The sequence below is a fragment of the Dipteris shenzhenensis genome, chromosome 18 (genome assembly GCF_047967505.1).
Source record: "Dipteris shenzhenensis isolate YYH24624 ecotype China chromosome 18, Dip_SZ_1.0, whole genome shotgun sequence".
In the NCBI taxonomy this organism is placed as follows: Eukaryota; Viridiplantae; Streptophyta; class Polypodiopsida; order Gleicheniales; family Dipteridaceae; genus Dipteris; species Dipteris shenzhenensis.
The window spans coordinates 41,438,378-41,461,096 of NC_141613.1; the positions used below are offsets into that span (position 1 = coordinate 41,438,378).

The 22,719-nt window shown below is 43.4% G+C and overlaps 1 protein-coding gene and 1 pseudogene across 1 annotated transcript; both read right to left on the minus strand.

Annotated features, from left to right (window-relative positions):
* Positions 1-2,463: 2,463 nt before the first annotated feature.
* Positions 2,464-16,196, minus strand: LOC147891238 (S-type anion channel SLAH2-like). Its single transcript, XM_087389184.1, has 4 exons — positions 15,288-16,196; positions 13,697-14,467; positions 13,479-13,510; positions 2,464-2,956 (listed from the first exon to the last, which is right to left on the minus strand). Exons 1-4 carry the CDS (start codon positions 16,194-16,196, stop codon positions 2,527-2,529), a joined length of 2,142 nt encoding a protein of 713 aa, XP_087245310.1. The 3' UTR covers positions 2,464-2,526.
* Positions 7,632-9,469, minus strand: LOC147891239 (uncharacterized; annotated as a pseudogene).
* Positions 16,197-22,719: the final 6,523 nt, after the last annotated feature.

A 22,719-nucleotide genomic window follows, 5' to 3' on the forward strand; every position in this document is an offset into this window, starting at 1 on the left:
TGGGATGATTTTGAGTGACAAGGAATTGTGCGCAAAATAGCACCAACCATAGAATAGATGCACTAAGTTAATGTGGCTTAAACGAGTTACATTACAAAGACCCTTCCCATCCTGTTTCACATGGAGCGCAAGTTTTCTAACAAATTGAACAACTCAACAACAGTCCAAAAGTACACTCAACAAGCTAGCATTCACTAATGATAGACAAATATATCATAAACATGTCAAAATCATGCAAGCAACCTGGTGGAAGTCCATTCACCATACCATCCGTTTGCATCTCTGAAAGAGTGACTTCATTGACATGCCTGAATCTTTCATGCCACAACCTCAAGTGGTTAGACTTCCTTGAACCATCAATGCATTGAACTGTACAAACCATTCTCCTCCACTCTTCGCGCCATCAGCTATCTGGTCTCTCTTGTCTTAACCAGGACTCTGTGATTTTTGAACCCCACCTTAATCCTGTTTTTTGTCATCTTACTAACAAAAAGTAAGTTTGCATAGAGATATAGTATATTAAGTACATTAAAGATTACCTTCTCAATCCCTACATTCATTGTGAATGGAATACTCCCTATTCCCTTGACAGAACGTGTGATTATCTCCAACAGTAACCTTTCGGATGTGCAAGTTCTAGTGCTTTGAACGTTTGACATGTGCAGTGAGGCTCCACTATCAGCATCCAACCTTCTCGATCTTCAGTCACAGAGTGTGCAGAAGAATGAAATGACTACAACTAGTCATTACATTAGCTGAACCTCTTCCTTGGGCTTGCTTTCCTTTTTCTTCGTGATTTGCTTTCTTTTTCCTGTAATCCTTCACAAAATGGCCAAGCTTTTCACAGTAGAAACACTTCTTTTTCTTCTTATCTTCAACATCTTCAGACTTACGCCCTTGGAATCAACAACCAATTGATATGCCATGTACAAAACACTGCACACATGGATCCCTTTATCTTATCAATGATACACTTGACAGTGCAATCTAGCAGCCCCTAAATTGGGTTTTCAAATATTCTGTACCCAACCATGGCCTCTTATATAGTGCCTATTACCTCTTCTATGCTGAAGAAGAGATGGACATCTATTCACTGTATTTTAGGCCAAAACATTCAAAGTTTGACATCTTGTATGACTCAAAGAGGCACATTCCTTACAATTTCAAATATCCAACAGAAGCTTATGCCTTAAAAATGCATGTGCTTTACAGCTTGAGCGGCCTTTCTACCTCCATAAACACAGCATGTTTGAAAACCATTAAACTGGGACCTGGATTATTAAAGGACCAATATATGACACCCCTTGACAAGAGTTTACTACAACATAAAACACCATCTAAACATATCGTAGTTTTTCCCTCACTGAATAAGCCTAGCAAACTATCATATCCATTACTCATGAAAACAACTTTTGTTAGGGACCAAATGCTCAAACTTTATGTTCCACACTCAAGTCAGTGGCACTCGTTTCTTATTTGCATCATCCTGAGCAACAAATTGCTGCCATTCTACTTACAACCTCTGCTTGCTCGTTTAGAAACATTAAAGGGAGAGTTTAAAAACCGGGATATGACCCTCAAATTTTATGTTTAATAAAACTATAGCAAAAGATAGCATGGAAACCACTCAAGAAAACCTGCACCTATGCACCATTCACAAGGATGATTCAGTACTCTTAAATCGTGGCAATACTTCGTGCTAAAATTTGTAAATTCCAAATTCTCACAACTCATTACTCCATTGAAATCTCAGAAATCCTGTCAGGCACAAATGGTTGTAAATACTCTGCTCTTAGCTAGCAGGATCCTCTTGACAAACAGTTCGGCATCATGGGCACTTCCAAACTTGGAGCCAATAACATGAAAACTCAGAAATCCTGACAGGTACACATGATTGTAAATACTCTGCTCTGAGCTATAGCAGGATCCCATTCACAAATAGTTCAACATCATGTGCACTTATAAATTTGGAGCCAACAACAAGAAGTGAACACGTGACACAGTTGGGGTGAGGATTCCCCTTCAAAGTGGTAGTAGGGAGCCTCCACGTGGAGAGTATGAAAGCATAAAAATAATGAAGCATTCCCCCGATCCACAAGAACATAGCATACAACGCCTATTTTACTAGAGAGGAATCTTTTTTGAAAAAATTACAAGTCCATGATCAGGAGTCTGAAGTAACAATCAACATCAAAGAGTCGAAGATTCTGCATTACTGTACGTAGACGTCATAAACCAAGATGGAAATCCACATTTAAAGCAAAATTTCAGATAATAGTGAGCTCATGTTCATCAGTAGTCTCTACAAAGGTTCTTTAGGTGTTTTCCTGCTACAAGTACCTAAGTACACTAGGTTACAGTACATGAAATCTTTGGCTTGCAGAACAAAAAATCAAATAGCTTCCATTAATAATACACATTATACAAACCTTCAAGTGTTTTCCCCCTTCTAGTGGCCACAAACATGAGAAGTGTATACTGTCTACTGATAGCACAAACAAGCTCTCAAAACTACTTAAAAGTCCATCAGCACAGCTTGCCAGCTTCCTTCACAGGAAGAGGATCAGACTCGACAGTTAGCAAGGCATTTTGAGGTGAATCTGGCGAAAGTTTACGTCCTTCCACAGAATTTATATTAAAACCTGATCCATTGCTTAAACTGTCTCCGTTACTGTCCAAAGATCCATATAAAGTGCCTAGCTTTGTTCCCTTGTTCTTTCTTTTATGCCGTCTGTTCGTAATGGCAATGGCCATATCATTGGGAAAAAGTGATCTCCAGAAGACACCGTGAAGTATTGTAGCAATAAAAAGACTGACTACTGTGGCAACTGAGATGAATGAAAGAAGAACTGCCAAAAACTGTGTAATTGGATGTCTTATTTCAAGGGAGTAATGAATCGTGGCAATGGCTGATGCAGTCATTGGAAATGTGTAGGCCCACCAAGCAACAGAGAACCTGCACACCACATGTGACAGAAAATGGTGTCAATAGTAGTAAAGTGAGACTTCAGGCACCTCCAATAATTTGTCAAACAATAAGAGATTGCAATAAGATTCAATTCTGATGAGCTGGAACTTGAATTCCAAGGACCTATGGGTCCAAATACACAGCACTGTGGTCTGGCATTGCTGTGCTGTGTGTTTGGACCCATAGGTCCCATTACATGCAGTGGTCTAAATGGGAGAGAGGCCCCGCCTACACAGTAGGCACTTGGAAAGCTTTTATCAGGCTACCTGAGGATCAGAGACTGCAGTCCGTGAGTCACCTCAGAGGGGTAGCACGCAGGATTCAGCAGATAGGTGCAGCCATCCCGGTGGAATCGACAGTTGAGTTGCCTATTACTTCCACCACTTGGATGGGGGCTTTTTCGAGGACATCAGTTCCTTTACAGGTGATCGCTCTCCGAGGTCTCGGGGAAGACGCACTGGTCTTTGACGTTGGGGATGGAGGTTTACTCTCTACATCCAAGGATGGCATTCTTCTTGAGGTTGCCTTTCAGCTTGTCAGGATTGTTGGTTTTGTGGACCATGGACCGGGCTTGCAGTGGTACTTAGACCCCGACCCTCTGCTCTTGGCCTTGGGATCCTGGAGGTTGTGGTTATATGGAGGTGCACCTATCAGGTGCTTGCAGTGGGACCCAGGAGAGTGGGAGTGGATAGATCATGGGCACCGAGAGAGGGGGATTCCCTTCTTTCGTTTCACAGTTGGTAATGCCAGGAGATTTCAGCTGAACAGTAGGGGTTGGATTCCCTCTAGAGCCCCCCATTGGGAAAGCTTCTTCATCACCACAGATTTGCGTAGAAATTTCTGGAGGAGGCTCTGGAAATCCCTCAGAAATAGAAAGATCACTCTTTTCTTTTGGCTTTCTATTCATGGAGGGATTGCAGTGAACCTGTGGAGATCAACCTGTGGAGATCACGATTTGGGGCTGATCCCACTTGTCCTCGATGTCATTCTGCAGAGGAGTCAGTGCGACATTGCCTTTGGGACTGCAGTCAGGCGAGGACTGTTTGGAAAGGGGTTGCTCGGATACTCAGCATCTTTCACACTTCCCCTTTCTTCATGACTTGGGGCTCGGTCGCATGGTTATCCCTTACCGGGCCCCAGGTGTTTTATGAGGGTGAGTCTTCTTCTTGGGCACTCTCGGTCCGCCAGCGGGTGATAGAGCCCTGCTCTCTTCAAGATGTACCACTTACTCCCTTCAGAGCTTCTCATGTTTCAGTGGACACCTCTTGGGAGATTTTAGCTAGCATTTCCTCTTGGCACATTTGGAGAGCCAGATGTACTGAGGCCTTGGATGGCACCCAGATACACCCATCACAGGTGTTCACGGGTATTTGGACTGACACGGTTCACACTTTGATAGCCATATGGGCTAGCATGCAAAGCCCTTCACGGGCAGCCTCTTCTAGAAGGACTATATTTCTTCGAGTTTGGAGGGGTTCTCCTTTTTTCTCGGATGTTTCTACTGGATTGAGATGGCACTATCAGCCTCAATCCTTTCTTTTTGGCTCTTGAGCTTTTCGTGCATTACATGATGTATCCCGTATGGAGCTTGCTCTAACCGATTTTCTTTAATACTTAATAGAAGTCTCTTTTTGCAAAAAAAAAAAAAAAATACACAGCACTTTGAAGACTACAGGTCATACAGCGTTCAGCCATACAGATTTCAGTATTTAACCACAAAGATTGCATAACTTGTCCTAAAACAAAAGCTTAAAGATCACTACATCAAACTAGCAAATAAACACGGGGTAATGTTATAGTGACTTCTCCACTATCCTTTCTGGTTTGAAAATAATCAAAGTAAAGACAACTTGACCATTATTTCACTGAATACCAAGTGAGGTGTTAACGCCCTTGGATTTTCTCGACTTCAAATGGTTGTTTAGGAGCCCTGTGACATTTCAAAGCAGGGTGTAACAATTCCAACCGCAGATAAGAATGCATTCAAATGTCCATTGTGATTGAGCCATCTCCTCCTCTCCTCTCCAAGCAATTGATAAATACAAAACTTAAACATTCATGATTACTTGACCAGTAGATTACTGCATAGATGCTAGAAAATCAGTTTTACGAGCCGTACTCCACCTGGAGAAGCCACAACTATCTAATGTATCAATAGCATGAGGAAATTAGCAACTATTCGTCACCGGAAACTAATGGAGTCAAAACTCACAATGGGCATAGTGGCAAACCCATCTCCCCACTAGAGACTTCAAAAAGATCCCCTTTACCTCCAAAGAGCTGCTGCTTCATACACATGCAAAACTTGTCAACCAACGCTCATCAATGCTGCTGTCTCCAGAACACTGCAATGAGCAATGAGTCTAGGGTACTTATTCAACTTTTTTGTCAACTAGGACTAACGGAAGTCAAAACTGGATATCACATAATGATGGATGCAGTGGCAGTCTCATCTCCCCCTACATAGGCCATAAAAGATATGCCCATTGCCTCTAGAGAGCTGCTTCGTAGATACCCTAAAATTGTAGTCAATTCAACCTGCAGCCAAACCTCATCAATACTACATTGTGGCTATAACCCTCTCAAACAGGCAAGTGCCTGATAATACTGTGAACATCAATCAGCTGCCTGTGCAGCTTTTGCTTACATTATGCATTCCTAGGATTGTTTCATCATAGGCTAATGCAAATCTTAGAACTTGGTGTCAAGTACTAATAGTAACTGAAAAAATCTTAGAACTTGGTGTCAAGTACTAATAGTAACTGAAAAAATGTCTTGTGATAAGCTGTTAAAAACTGAGGTACTGATTTCTCAACCTCACCGGCCGACAGCAGACAGATCTAGAGAACTCTCGTCGCTCATTCCGTGGGCCTATTACCCATGCGTCATATGAGGTGCTCCAACTGGTCTTTGGGAAAAGACTTCGTGCACACATCTGACAGGTTGTTAGAAGTCGGATAATACATCAGCTCCACGATCTCGTCGATGTTGAGCTCCTGGATAAAAATGGTAATGGGCCTCAATGTTTTTCGCTCGAGCACGAAACACAAAATTCTTGGCAGTCAGTATTCAACATTGATTCTCCTGAGGAGCATCCATATCTTCGAAAATCCACATGAGCCACAACGAGTCGCAAGTGGCAAACACAGGCTGCCTTGTATTCTCCCTCCATTGAAGATACATTGTTTGTTGTTTCTTGCTGAGCGATGAAATGAGACAAGATGCCAATATAACTTGTTCCCGAGCATCCCAATCACTTGCCCAGTCTAGATCATAGAATCCTCCCACTTCCAATCTTGTGCTGGATGTGACTCCGTATGTGCTTTTTCCCTTCAAGTACCAAAGCACCCTTACTTTCTCGTCTTTGACAAGAACTAATAGAGAACCCCAACGGCAAAAGAGATGTATGGTCGGGTATTTGTTAAGTAAAGCAAACTTCCAACCAACACTTACTAGCATCCACCCATTGAGATGTATTCTCCTTGCTCAGCTTGGCCCCAACCTCCATTGGTGTCACCACTTTCTTGCAGTCCTCATTTGGAACAGCTTCAAGATCTCACAACAGTACTTTTCTTGAGAAATAAAGATATTACGCTCCTTTTTCTTGACTTCAATCCCAAGAAAATAATGGAGAACTCCTAAGTCATCTCGAACACCATCACCAAGGGACCATTGACCTAGCATCCAATGTATTTGTTAGGGTTTGACATCTCCTGATGTACAATAGGAGTGAGGGCGCCCAACAAAGGGATAGATAAAGAGGGGGATGGACATGGCAAGACCGCTAGGATTCGGAGTTTCGGGGTGCTTGAGGGGTCCGTTTGACCTGCGATTATGCCACCCAGAAGCCAGCCAAGACAGGGCTAGGTTGGGGGCCCAACCAGTTCCCCAACATGGTCAGATTAATCGACTAGACCCAACCCTGCAACATGGTTAGATTAATCGACTAGACCCAACCCTTTTGGATCAGTTAGGCTGGCCTAAGGGTCGAGCCAAGTCCGCCTGCATAAGCAGCCGGCTGCAAGGTTGGGGCCCTATTTATAGGCCCCACCCCTGCCCTCTTTCGATAGCTTGTACCAAGTTCTTTTCCTAAGCACCAAAGTAGAGCTTTTTCCTAATTTTGAGTGTCGAAGTGTCTCTCCCTCCTCCGCATTTTCATGCTTTGTGAGTTTGTTGTTTTTGCTCTCGGTTTGCTATTCACAAATCCGATGAAACTTTCATAGTATTCTCCTTACTCAACTTGGCCCCAACCTTCATTGGTTAGACACACATGTAACTTCCTTCAATGACATATCACTGGACCTTGACATTTAACTCAACCCTTTTTTGCAACCTTTCCACTCACCTTCCCCATATTTCCAAAATTTTGTACGTTTCGGAGTCACTGCTTTCTAACAGCCCTCCATTTGGAACCTGTTCTTAATGCTGGTTTTATTGAGGGCTCTGTATAGGGAATCTGTTCTTAATGCTGATTTTATTGAGGGATTTGTAATCAATGCACATCCGCCAGGATCCATACTTCTTCTAAACCAAGAACACAGGTGAGCAGTAGGGTGAAGAGCTGGGCTGAATCAGCCTCTTCTCCAACAGGTGCTTGACCTTGTTCATAATTTCCTCTTCCTGGGCTACACTGACCCTGTAAGGAGGTCAGTTAGGAGGGCTGCTACCAGGGATTATATCTATCGTATGATCTTCTGGCCTTTGAGTCAGAAAAATGTTCCTTAAACTGAAAAAGAAAATCTGTCCGCTGTTTTTCCAGCTTAGAAAAATGAGACTCTTCTTCTACTGACTTCTTTTCAGATGCAAACACTAAGTATCCTAAAAGGTGCTTTTTCATTACGTTGCCAATGGTAGAAGTAGATAAAAGAAGGATGGATTCTCCCTTCAATTTAGCATCAAGAACATGGGTTTTGCCACGGTGAGTGATTGTGATTGTTTTATTCTTTGTATCCAAAACAGCCCCAACACGAAAGTGCCAGGGTAGCCCCAGTAACACATCCCAACTATTCAACGGCATAATATAGAACTCTTCTGTGTCCACATAGCTCTGAATATGCATCCGCAGCTTGCCTATCATCGGAGTAACTGACTGGCTGAGCCCCAGACAAGCCATATCTGCATCACACAAGGGACCCATCTCCTTTGCCCGTATTCCCAACTTTACAGCCAGCTCTGGAGAGATAAAGTTGGCCTTGGCTCCCGGATCAAAAAACATCAGAGCTGTTTGGTCTCTTATCTTGCCCCATGTCCAGCATAACTCTGTAGCATCTGTATTCTGAACAGCCCCAATCAAGTCTGGCAAAAGACCAGCAGTGGGCTTGGGCCTTTTATTCTTCTAAACAGTACACTTCTCTTCCTTGTGTTCACCCTGCTCCGTAGGAGGGAACTTCCGCTTCTTATGTGGGCATTCAAAAGCCCTGTGGCCCTCCTCCTTACAAATATAACACTTGTTGGCATCATACAGAACTTGCTTTTCCTCATCTGACATACGGGTTGGTACTCGCCTCTGTCCTGCAACAAACTTTGCCTTCATGGGCTGCGAAAACTTTCTGAACTTCTTAGGGGATTCCGCCTTGCTATCCTTTGACTTCGATGTCTCCTTTAAGCTACCTTTGAACCCAGAAGCTTTCCCTTGCATGAGTGCATAAGCGGTAGTGGCGTTCTTAATCAACTATGACATGTTGGAGACCCTTGTCTTTGTGCAGTAGTCCCGAATCTCCTTTGGCAACCTGCAGCAATACCTTTCAATTTGTTCGGACAGCGGTACATGCCTGTAAGAATTCCCAAAACTTCTTATTGTAGTCCTCCAAATTTCTGCAATTTGCAGCATCTAACCTGTACCAGGTGGTCATGATATCTACCTCGAAGGTGGTAGTGAGCCATGATACTAAGAAGACTTGCTTGAATTCGACCCAAGTGGTAGGTGCTCTACCTTGCAAGAGTAGGTTAGTCCACGATTGGAGTGCATTGCCCTTCAGAAAGGTGGCTGCCTTGTGGACTTTGGAAGACTCTGTAAAGTGTCCACCTGAGTAGGCGGCATCAAATTGTTACACAAATGTTAAAGCCTTCAATCTGTCCTGCATCCCATTAAAGGCTTCAATCTGTCCTTCATTTTTTCATGATATCTATCTCGAAAGTGGTAGTGAGCCATGTTGGTGAGAAGACCTGCTTGAATTCGACCCAAGTGGTAGGTGCTCTACCTTGCAAGAGGAGGTTAGTCCACCATTGGAGCGCATTGCCCTTCAGAAAGGTGACTGCCTTGCGGACTTTGGAAGACTCTGTAAAGTTTCCACCTGAGTAGGCGGCATCGAATTGTTGCACAAATGTCAAAGCCTTCGATCTGTCCGGCATCCCATTGAAGGTTTCAAACTTTACAACTGCCCCTCCCTCCTTGTAATCTTTCAATTTGCCTTTAGGGGTGAGATTGCCATAAACGGGGGGCTGTAAAAAGGGCAGAGTCGTCATTGCTCCTGCATTCATAGCCATTCCACCCGTACCCATGGTGGGGTTAGGCATTCTTGGTCCCACTCTCTGCATCTGTGGCGTATTCCAAGTATTGCCCATCACCAAGCATTCCTGTCTGCATTCCAATGTTTGAGTACATCATATTGGCATTTGCAGGGGGCATTCCACCCATCATAGGTTGCTGGAAATTCTGCATTCCGGGCTGTGTGCTGCCCATAAAGCTGCCTGGCATTGCGGGCCTTTCTGTGGGTGGTCCCACCATTGCTTGAAAAACGGATCCCCCTACGAAGTATCCTGGATGCATCATGGGCTGGGGGAGAACTTGTTGTCCCTGATTCACTGAATGAAAGTTATTTGCATTACCCATTAAAGGGGTGACTGTGGGCATCTCTGAAGGCTGTCCACTGAAAGATACATGCCTGTGAGTCTTCTTATGCTTCTTCTGTTTCTTATGAGCTGCCTTTTTGCTTCCAGAGGAAGCAACCATAGGGGGAGGAGCTTGCATAATCTCCGTGATGACATGTTGCAACTGCGACAAAGCTCCTGCTACACTTTGCATTCGCATCTGAAAAAGGACAATGGGATCAAGCTCCTCTGCCTCATCTACCTCATCCTATAAATCCTCAGTGGACATCCTCAATGGCATGCTCAAGAGAAATAGGCTGTGCCCCACTGTCCTGCTGCTCATCACCCCCGCTGATGCTGTGCTCCTCTTCAAAGTTCTCTGATGCTCTATCTTCCTCTTGCCCCTCCTGCTCAGAGATGGTTAACGACCTTTCACGGTGTGACATGCTTGCTAAGATTGATGGCTATAGCAACAATTGCAATGAAGGTGTCCTTCACCCAACACTCCTAGGACTCACCTCTGTAGGAAGATGGTGATTATCCCAGCAATGGAACCACTAAAACCGGCCTTCAATACACAAAAGGGCAGTGATCTTCATCTACTCAGTCATAAACTTCATAAATAGCCACAATGCAAGCTTCAGTCACTTCAACCACTTAGCAAAACTTAGAAACAAACTTCAACAACAACAAAGGGGAGGCTAGAATGCCCCTACTCAGTGAAAACAGTACACAATGCACCCACTTGTCCCAAATGCCTTAGCCCCCTTACGGTATTTATTTAATACTTATGAATGGAAATGCTTTACACCATGGGTTCACCCCTGCACTGTTCTCTCTGCAAATCCTCTATCTGTCTTCAAGGCATCTAATCCAAGTGCACCACTAGAATAGCAACTGGCAAGGCATACTCGGGCATCCACTTCTGATCTGACCCAACTGAGAGACATTCAGGCATCCAAACCACTGGCAAACTGGCTCAAGGCAGCCTCAAGGCTATCACATGCATCCACATTGTCCTTAGGCCTTCCGCAGGAATACCCTTGCCTCTGGGTGCTTGCTAGAACCTGTAGGAGTCCTGAAAGGACTGCAAACAACACACATGCACTGCAGAAAGCACCAAAGCAAGAAAGAACAATGAAAGACAGAACTTGGAACCAATTCCCGCTATCTGTGGCAGAGGGGCGAGCTCTTTCCTCGTGCCTATCCTCCGTCCACGCTCCCCGCAGGGTGCAAGAGGCTTCCATCTACCGAGAGAAGAGAGAGATGAAGATGGAGAGCAGAAGGAGGGCAAGAAAGGTTGGAGAGGACCACAGGTATGCAGATTTGCCCCAGAGCATCAACTCCGGGATCTGTGTCTCGAATCCTCGCTTCAACCAACCCGTACAGCAGCCTCGGGAATGCACCTTTGTTCCGTATAGCTGTACAGACTGCACAATAAATGTCCTCCTCTCTGCCTCGAGATCCGCACGCCAACCACCGTACAACACCTCGGGGCACGTGCTTGCAGCAAGGCTGACTCGAAAAGCATGCCAAAGGAAAGGGAGCAGCTAGAGCAACAACACAACAGTAGGAGGAGCTAGATAAATGCAACGAAAATGCAAGAGAGAGCTTCTGCTAGACCTCCCAACCTCCAGGAGAGAGAGGGGAGAGAGAGGGTAGGTGGGGGAAGAGCATGCACCCACATGCATGACACTTGGCCCTTCATTAAAGCTCTAACCACCATACCAAGTACAAAGTTGGTTGTCCTTGGGCCCAACTATTAGACCCCTCTTTAAAGCCTTTGCCTTGCCCCTAGGACCTAGTGGTGCACCTAGACTTTGCCCCTAGGAACTTCTAGGAGGTGTGCACTTCCTCTAGCCAGTCCCTCACGGCCAAACCATTACTACACTTAAGCATGGTTAACCCTGGGTTAAGCGTGGTTGAGTTACAAAGATACTTTACATCACTTTTCACGTCCTCGTGACACATGGCTCTTCTCATGGCACTGGCGCTAGCATCTTTTATGAGGTAGTGGGATTATGGATTGTTTTTCTCATAAACCCCACAGGCACTTCTTGGCATTTCTAAAATCCATATTGTTTGCGCCAACCCCTAACTTTTGCCTAATTATTTTGTAATTTCATTCCTCAAAATGTTGGGACGTTTGGATCCATCTAACTTGGTCAGACCATTGGATAGCTTGCATTTGTCTCTAGGCACCTCAATGTAGCCACTTCAATGCTTGGTGATTGGTCCTGATTATGAAGTCCTGTCCAAACAAGAATCCTTCCGAGTCTTAAGCATAAGTAACAACAAAAAGTTCTCTCTCTCAAATGCGAGCAATTGGCAATGCTGGTCACCGATGGCATAGTCACTGTTGTTGGCCCACACATCAAATGGCTGATCCCACTATCCTAGAGCCAAGCATGGGATTAAGGTAATTGCTCCCTTCAACAGATTGAAAGCTATAAGGGCTTTTGGAGTAAAGCTAAAGGGTTGTTTCTTGGTCTTTAAACCTTGCAACAGGTTGGTGGTGAGAATGGCTATTTTGATCAAGTCTTTGATATACTTGCAATAAGCCTAGCAGATCTCCATGAACTTCCTGTGCATACATGGGCACATCCCAAACAATGATGAGCTTTCTGACCAGCCATCTATGGCTGCCCCTAGTTCTGGCTCCACCAGCATATAATAAGCTAGGTCTAGGTGTCTTAACCCAACCATATGAATGAACCCTTGATTCTAGGGTTGAAATCTCTAAAATAGGGAAAATAACAATATCCACCTTGGAGGCCCTGCCATGTGGACATTAGACAGTGGTCTCACCTAAAAACACCATGGACAATCCGACCCCAATTGAAGGGCAGTCATCCTTCAAATCGTGAATCTTACCTAACCCCCTTAGCTAGAGCCTTCAAGCTGCCAATATGGAAAATGAAGATTGAGTCATGGTCTACATGCCTACCGCAGCGATTCGGCAAACCTACCCCTGCAATACCAAGCCAGTATGCATGGGAATTATTAGCTACGTTCCTCACACTAACTAACTGAATCTAGATTGCAGAAGCATGAGTTGCTTGTAACATGATAGATGAAAGCATGAAAATGGAGAAATACAATCACACAACACGCATTGGGTTGCAACAGCCCCTTTTCTGAAGAAGGTATCCATGTGTTGCTTCAATATTAAAGAATTGAGGCACAGCTAATCCAACTCTGCACGAGCCATGAGGCTATGATCTGTTCCCCAAGGCTGGAGGTGGGGGCACCCTTGACTCCTTTAATGACAAGTTCTAAAGGCTGATCTATTTGTTTTATGCTGATGTTGAAGGGTGCAGCTTGGAATCAAGTTTATGTCAACTGGCTGGCAAATCACTGGCTAGAAGAATTACACAATGGTCAGCTGCCAGATCCAACAGTTAGCATGTCTGAATAATGGCAATGGACTTCACGGACAAGTTTCCGCAACAATGTAAAAAGAGGGCTCAGTCCAGCCTCGTTCTGTCCAAGTTTTGATTGCATGTTGTCGCAAGCAAAGATGAATTGCAACACTTCCCGTTTACAAAAGTACATGGGAAAAAGGCTTAACTTCCTCCCACACAGGAAGAAAATTCACTAAACTTCTTTCAAAGGAGAGCCAAATCCCAACTGGTATCAGAAGTAATATAGAAAACAAAGACTATGCATCCATTCCAAGAAATGGGTTTGAAGAGCATACTGGAATCCACGGAAGAAGTTGAGCCGAACAACCTGCCACACATGCAAAAAGAAAAGGCGACATCAATGAATAGCCTTTGGCAATTCACTAGCTCCAATATACAGGAGGATGGTTTACCACAAGGAAGACAAGCGTATTATAAAGAGCTAACTAGAGAACTGCACATATCTGAAAAAGAACATTGTCAGCTTTGAAAACTGCACATAATGTAAACTTACCAAGGATGAATAGAGGAATAATCCCACAAAATATGCAATTCTTGAAACATAGTCAAAGTCTCCCACAATGTATTTCCAAGCAACGCTTGCTGTGCAAGGTGCTGCTACAAATAGGAAAAATACAGGGTGAAGGTCCTTGGGAAGGGCCTCTGCAGTAGGTAATCTTTGGTAAAGAGTTACAAAAAGAACCAAGTAATGTGCACAACCAACAGCCCAGAAAAAAACAGCTGGCTCTTTCCAACCAATTGTCGCTGCTAATAGTGCGCTTATGAAATTCCCCACCAATGACAAGTGTGTGGAAGGATTTGCCACCTTAGACAATCTTCTCTCCCCTCCTGAAAGCCACTGGCCATAAATTTTCAGCTCCAAGAGCAAAATAGGTGTCATAAATATGCACCATAAAATGGGGTGGACAGAGGTCGTAAAACTTGGAGGGATGCCCAGTGTCAAAAACATGCAGGCTATCCAAGGAGCAAAAAAAAAGTTTGTTCGCACTGGATGATAATATTCACGGCGCACAGCCTCAAAGTACAAGAGGCACTTCAAAGAGTATGTAATGAAGACACTAACAAGTACAACGAGTGCCAACCACCACAAGGCAAGATTTATGGCTAGTGGTATGTGGAGAAAGCGCATGGAGGAGCTTGTTGCCAGGGTCTTCCAAAGAATTGTCTGGCTGCCAAGTCCAAGGCAGATACCAAAAAACCCTATTGGGAATCGCAAGAGAAACGGCCATCGTTGATCAAGCGGAAGTAGCAGCTCCTCTGAGTCCTGTACAAAGTGACAGTTTCATTAATTAAAAAATCTGTATTTCTCCAGTGAGGATATATCTGATTGCATGCAAATTACAAATTAGCTAATAAATGAGTCACACAAATCTCTTGCATTAACAGCACTTCTACCCAATAATCAACCAACCTGTCAAAACGTCATTTTGAATGCATTGTTGTTGACTCTCCATTAAAAAAAGGCGCTCCAAAATCAAGCATAAAAGTCAATAAAGGGAAAACTTGGAAAACCGTTTTTTATATGGAGCAACATTTTGAAGTTTTGAAACACTAACATAGAATTAAAAAGGGACCCCAATCAGAAGATGTAACGTAACTTCTGAGAAGTTCAGAAATAAAAAAACAGAGAAAGGACAGGATAAAGCAAACCTTTGCAGATAAAAAGCACACTAGCGATAGTGTCAAAGCTCTGAGACCCGCAGAGCTTGTCTCTTCAAGATTGAGCGCTCAGCCACAAACTATCCAATAATGCTTAACACACGACATTGCTTCACTGCTAGTGTAAACACCACATCGTGAAAGTGAATCAAATGAATGACAAAAGTGAATCAAACGACTGACGAGAGTGAATCATACGACTGACAAGAATAAATCAAACGACTTTGATACAGTGTGTGAACCAGAAACGAAGCATCAATGTGCACTCCTTTTCTCAGTGAGAACAATCATCTAAGGATGAAATCTTTACGGTCCACTATCCTAGGACAAAGCCCCTTTTAGAAACAGCAAGCACGTGCATGCACATGGTTTATCATTGAGTGATCAACAAAAAATGCTAATTCAAGTGCTTATACTTTCCTCACCTTCAAAATTTCCAACTCTGGACCTTTCAAAGCGTCAAAGTATCGTCCTGCAGGCATGGCTTTCCCCTCAGAGGGTTCCTTCTTGCCTTGTACATTGCATGTCTCTTTCTCTTCTCGCTGACCTCCGGATTGCAGACGTGAAATTTGCCTTTCAAATTTGGACGACTTTGTCCTGAACAAAAAATAGTTTCCTTCTTTGTTTCCCTCCAGATGCTGTGAAACACATCTGCGAACTGGACCAGAATGAGGATGGCTTCCATTCATTGTACTAGAATGCTTGACGCTCGCTGCCATTGGCTGGGAGGAGAACCTCCGCTTGGATCCTTGCTTTGCAGTGTCAGGCAAAGGAGTTTGGGGTACCGATTTGGCCGCATCATTGGTGTCGCATTTTCGAGTTTTAGAACCGAAAGAGACTTTTTTGGCTAGTTCAACAACAACTGCATGTGCAGTTGATGGACTTTTTGGTTTAAGACTGCCACCATCTCTTGGCATGCCTTGACCAGAGTTGTTTTGGCTTACTGCTATGTCCACGTGCCCCATGTTTAGTCTTTCCAAAGTTGCACCTTCAGAAGTCTCCGCTTGTGGCGATATAACATTTCCCCATGCTGAGGAGTCCCCGTTGCGTTCCAACCCTGTTGCATGATTTGCCGATCCTTTGTCCTCATCAATATCTGTAGATACGTTGCCACTGTCAAGGTCTAAAAGATTTATCCATGAGAGCGAGCTTGCCTTCGGGGAATCCTTTGCTATAAATGAAAAGCCTCCAGTAGAGATCTTCCTAAGCAGAGGAGGCAAAATCTCCTCAGTGGAGTTTGTTTCGCTTCCGTCAACTTGCTGTGTTCGGAATCCATCCTCCCAATCTGTACAAACTTCCTGTTCGAGCAGCGAAGAAGTATCCTTTGTTGCCATTGAGAGTATTCATAAGAGTTGCTTCCTCGCAAATCGTCTTCAATTGGATGCTGGAGTCTGTGACGTCACAACGATTTCACTAGTCCAATGCAAACATATAATACCACAAGTAGAGCATGGCTGTTGTAGATAACAAAAAACAAATTTCCATACTGACAAAAACAGATGCTAAGCTGCTGTAGCAACTACAACCAAGTTCAAATTATCTGAGAGTTAATACAGTAGCCTGGTGTAAACGCAGGCAAGCGTCAGACACGCATATTCAAACTTGCACTTTGCCGCGAGTTGAGAAGTAAGATAAGCGAGTAATTTGACGATACGTATGGATCGCAACAACTTGAAGGAACTGAGATCCGAATAAGAATAACGATTGCGACTAAACTAGGCTCTAACCGTCAAACGATTGTTCTTCTGGACAATCTCAAAAGTTCAGCCTTTGTTTAAATCAGTCAGTAAACGCAAAGGTTGCAGACCCCCTTGGTATAAAGATTTTTGCGAACAGCCAATGATTTGATATGCTGAGATGTTACGCTGGTACTGCATCGAGAGAGGACTCAGAGGAGATCGCTGCGGTACAATCGAAACAACGAAACTAACTGACGACAACAAATAAATGCAAACACTGTGGGAGAAATAGAGCTGGAAACTTGATTTCCAAAGAATCAATTCATCGTTCGGACGTGCCACAGAGAAAAGCAGGTAGACTTAATTCCCATGATCTGAAATGGGCGTCAACAATGGAATGTTTTGCGAGATTCGAAGAATGTAAAAGTGCGAAAGAGTTCGTAAAATGCGATGAATCGATTGCGCCACCCTGCCATGAACGCAATCCAGGAATCGTGCGATAGCTGCAAAGTATTAGAAATCGGACAGGAATTGTGGTATAGCTGCAACGTATTAGAAATCGGACAGGATGATGAAAATAATCGGAGAAAGACAGCAACTTTGTGCACCATCACGAAGGCTGAAGTTAGCGTTAGAACATCGTACAATCTGGTCTGCAACTGAGAAAAACTTCGATGCAATCTGTGAGATAGAAGGGAGGACCTGAAGATCGTCTTCTAGATGATCCTCAACGGCAACAGAGATCGTTTCGCCGTGATGAATATACATTGTCACAGCTTTCAACGATGCATATTTGACCATTTCTACCAGCTCAATTTATCATATTGCACTTGTCCCACTCCCCTCCATCCCAATTTCCAAGCACACAAAATCATCAATGGAAGCACCCCCCCTTGATGGAGCTATGAGACCTAAATAATTAGAGCTCTCTCTTCCAAAATGGAATTTCCCTGAACCGAAAAACTGTCCTCCACGCACCTTACTGTCGGAATGATGCCTCCCGTTTGTTTATCGGTTGAGGCCTGCGCACAAAACGCTGAATTTGGTTTCGATGACTCCTGCTCAAAATGTTTATGTTACGCTCAAGTTGAGGTAACATGACCTCGGAAGGGTGAGTCGACATTTTCCTTTAAAGGATCAATGTTTGTATTATATTTGTTGGGCTTTACGTAAATGATCAAAAACGAATTAAAGTCAAGGTCCTTGGTGAGGGTGACATGGCACTAGACTAGGTGGATCTAAGGCTAAGGGGCCTAAATGCATGAAATGTGCCAAGGGGCAAATGGTTTCAATGATATCCCAAGAGAGGGGTAAATGATGCATTAAGGAGGGACCCTAGAATGAAGACATGTGGTATACTAGATCCATCTAGGGAATTTTAGGGCTTGGTGGAATTTGGTAAGCAAGGGCCTTCACGTAACGAAAATATATAGAGAGCTTACTACCATCGAGGTTGGCTGGGAGGATAATCCAGGTGCCTATGCCCGTGATTGAAGAAAAAGTTAGGTTTAAACAGATTTTACGTATCATTTGGTATCAGAGCTGCAGGCGATTGGGAAAAGGGAAATTGAGAGAGGTCTTGGGCTTTGGTGTTCAGCAGGTAGAGCATGGCGGAACATTGAGCTGTTGATCTGAATCTTCGTTAAGCCTTAGCGTGCTACCACCGGGAAGCTAATAAAGGAGTGGGGATCTTGTTTTACGAGATTAAGAGAAAAGGCTAAGAGTGGCGCACACGCTGGTTTACGGGTTGTTACCCTCAAGACTAGTTGACCATAATATTTCGATGATTTTCATCATTGAATGAAGATGTGGAAGATGGGATTACAGGAGCCTGTGAGCACGGGCTAGTTGTGTAATTATATCGTGATTTCGATGGTATTAGGTTACGTGGTTGACCATAATATTTCGGTGATTTTCATCGACATTGAATGAAGATGTGGAAGATGGGATTATAGGAGCCTGTGAGCACGGGCTAGTTGTGTAATTATAACATGATTTCGGTGGTATTAGTTTACGTATAGCAGTTTGGTGATAGAAGAAATAGTGAGGCGATCGCATACAGCCGCAAGTTCATAATTTGGTACCTTCAGGGCTTTTTGGCATCGCGTGAAGAACTAGTTGTTGCACGTAGATTGATTGGCTGGCGTTGTGACGGGCTGGCGGAATATTATATGGTTGGAAGCAGTGGTTCAATTACTGTGCGAAGTCTGTGCATTACAATAGCTGCATAGGTTGTCTTCTTCCCCATTGGATTGACCACCCTGGTGTCGCCTTTGATTGCGTTTAACTATCACGGAGATTGTGTGGAGAAGCCATATCATAAACCTTCACAACACCTATGTAGGGAGGTTACGAAGCTTTACGTAGGCAGACAAGAACAGTAATAGACATTCTAGGGGGCATTTTCCGTGCTACAGTTGGTTTTTGGTGAGGTTACTGGAGTTACAGCTACCTGCAGAGGATTACTGTGTGGTCACAGGACATGTTTGTGATATTTGTTATTTGGGGATCTCGGTAATCAGCGAGTACTATGCAGATAGCAGATGATAACTATTGAAGTGGGAGCTAGGGTGTTTTGGGTCCCCAACGAGGGTGTAGCTGAGCCACAACAGGAATATTCATCTGGTTCAGATACAAAAAAAACTTGATCTCTCTATGCTACATGAATGGCCAGGGAGTTTTCTATGCCTTTTAAGTTTATTTGCATCCGTGTTTAAGTTTATTCAGATTGCAGGAGTTTCCCTAGCATAGGGAAAAGTGGTTTTGGTTATAGTGTGATATATGCCTTGTTAGCTGTAAATTTGGCAGTTGGACTTTCGATTTGCAAATATAGTTTCAAGCGGTGTTTTATTTGTTTTTATTTTTAAAAAAAAGAAAAAAGAAAAAACACCCATCAACCTAAATGGAAATAGAAGAAGAGGCTTCTAGGATCGATCCCGTAGAGTCGGGAGTCCGACCGACCCCGCAGGTGTCGCGCCCAGCAAACCATATACTATCTGGCAGAATTGCAATGTTAGAAGATGCCTTGCAACAGATTTTAGCGCAACAATTACAAGCAAATGTAGGGCAATCCAAGCTTAGGAAAATGGTTCATAGTATGTCTGCTAGACCATCTCGAGAAGAGAAAGATAAATCTCCAATGGAGCCTAAAACCAGTGTTCATACGGTCGAGCCTAGGAGGGCTAAGGTGCCTAATATTGGCAATTATAGGCCAGAAAAGTATTCTGGTCGGATGTCTGACCATAGTTCCGATATCATAGAGACCTGGTAACACAAATGGGACAAGGCCTTTGCCATTTGTGAAATCAGGAATGATATGAAGCAAATCCGCGAGGCCACCCATATGTTTAATGAGGCAAGGGATAGGTGGTGGATAAAATAGTAGAAAGATGGAGTGGCATCCACTACTTGGGAGGGGTTTAAAAAAGAATTTAGAAAACACTTCTCACCTCCTAACGAAGCATCGCGAGCTTGGGATCAGTATCGAAACCTTTGTCAGAGAAATTTATCAGTGGCAGAATACACTGATAAGTTCAGAGAAAGTGTAATGAAAGTTTATGAACCTCTACCTCAGTCAATCCAGGTAAAAGATTTTATCTTTGGATTGAATGATCGGATCAAGATGGAAGTTCGGGCTAAGTATGCAAACACGCTAGATGAAGCAATTGCCATAGCCCTGAACTATGAGGATGCAAAGGGGAACAGACCAAGTGGGTTTGTGCAGGTTGGGACTCGGTATGAGTACTCGAAGAAAACTGGGTTTAAGAAGAAGTGGATTAGCAAAGGGAGTGCCTCACAACCTAGTGGTCAAGCCAAGCAGGCGAAACCAGTTGAGACTCCTAAATCAAGTACCACCATTGGAATGAAAAGAAAAGTAACACCAATGGTAGCCTGGGCTTGGTCGAAGTCTTCTTTGAACCTAGAGCAAAGAGAAAAAGCGAGGAGAGAAGGCTTATGTTTTGGATGCCTTCAGCCTCATCAGTGGAAAGATTGTCCACGAAACAAGAATCGTCGGATGGCTGAGATGGTGATCTCAGAATGCGACGTGGAAATGGAGGGAAGTCCCAGAGCAGAACAAATGTAGATTCAACTGGTGGGATCTTCTCAAAGGTCAGTACCTGTTTTGTTTGTTGCTAAGCTAGTAACTAGTGCACTTGATAATGTCTTGTCAAAGCCCACAGCAATGGGGTATATAGCCTTTAATGATACGGAGTTAATTAAGATGAAAGGGCAAGTAGCTAATCATGATGGCATTGTGTTGTTTGACTGAGCATCAACACACAATGTAATTAACTCCAAGCTTGTAAAGAGGCTGAAACTAAAGACTAGCCCATCTGACTATGCATATACAGTCAGAATGGCAGATGGAAGTTCAACTGAACTATGGGACTAAAGGGTTACTCAGTTGGAGCTTCGAATTTAGGACTATGCTGAGAAGCTTGATTTTGAAATGACAAAGCTTGCTCATGCAGACATAGCCCTGGGTAAGGCTTTGCATTCTAGGAAGAATCCAGCCATAGATTGGAAAAAGCACATTTATCAATTCAAGATGAATGATGTGCTGTATGTCTAATGAGGTGAAAAAGATATACCTCAAGGACTGTTGGTTTCCGTAATGGAAATTCGAAAAGCTCAAGAAGAGTTTTTGTTTCTTTGTACAGCGTCGATAGAGGCGATTGATGATTCTTCGACTAGCACTGATGTTGCCCAAAATGGAGAGATGGCCAAGCTGGCTGATCAAATAGCAGAGGAGTTCTCAGATTGTTTTAGGGATGAGTTACCTTATGGGTTACCTCCAGAGCGGAATGTTCAGCATAAGATTGAACTAATTCCGAGGGTAGAACCTGTAAATAGACCTTCCTATAGGTTGAGTTTTACCGAAGAAGCGGAGGTACGAAGACAACTGGAAGAATACCTCAAGTTGAGGCAGATTCAACCAAGTTTCTCACCTTTTGCTTTGCCAGTGATATTAAAGAAGAATAAAGATGATACTTTTTGCCTCTGTATAGATTACAGAGCATTGAATAATATCACTATTAATCACAGGTATCTGACGGCTCGGATCGATGATTTGCTAGATGCATTACATGGGGCCATAATTTTCAGTAAGATAGATCTTAAATGTGGCTACCATCAGATCCGTATTAGAGTCGAGGATGTGCATAAAACCGCTTTTAGAAGTAGGTTTGGACATTATGAGTTTTTGGTAATGCCCTTTGGACTTACCAATGCTCCAGCTACATTCATCATGCTTATGAATGATTTACTACGTCTGTATATCGGAAAGTTTGTAGTACACTTTATTGATAATATTCTTATATTCAGCAAAAGTATTGCTGAGCATTATGAACACTTAAGAATAGTGTTCAGTACTTTGAGGAAAGCCAGTCTTTATGTAAATAAAAAGAAAACTATACTGTGTATGGTAAGACTTGAATATTTAGGATTCATAATTACTCCTGAGGGGGTGGAAATAGATCCAAAGAAAGTGGCTGCAATACTGACTTGGCCAATCCCTTAGAGTTTGACCGCTTTGCGATCATTCTTGGGATTTGTCCAAGTTTATCGAAGGCATATTAAAGGATATTCCGAAATAGTATTGCCATTGACTGATCTGACCTCAGATAAAGTACCTTTTATATGGGGACAGAATCAATAGGAAAGTTTAAACACCATAAAACAAGGTGTGGTCTCAGGACTGGTGTTAAAAATAGTTGATCCCCAGAAACTGTTTTTCCTTGAAACCAATGCAAGTGGCATTGCGATAGGAGTAGTTCTCCTCCAAGAGGGAAGGCCAGTAGCCTTTGAATGCAAGAAGCTTTCTCCCTCTCAACGAAATTGGCCAACTCATGAATTAGAGTTGTATGGTGTTGTCCATGCTCTGAAAACATGGAGACATTATTTGTATGGGTCAGAGTTTTATGTTGATGTTGATGTTGATCATGATACTCTGAAACATTTTTGTAAACAACCTGACTTGAGAGGCTGCCAAGCTAGGTGGGCAGAACTCATGCAGGAGTTTAACTTGGCGATTCAGTACCAAAGAGGGAAGGATAATAAAGTTGCTGATGCGTTGTCACGCATTATGCATAATATGAGTTTCACGGTCTTAGAGAGTGCTCTAATGATCAAGATTAGAGAAACTCAAAAGGTGGATGAGTTCGTCTAGAGCCTTGGG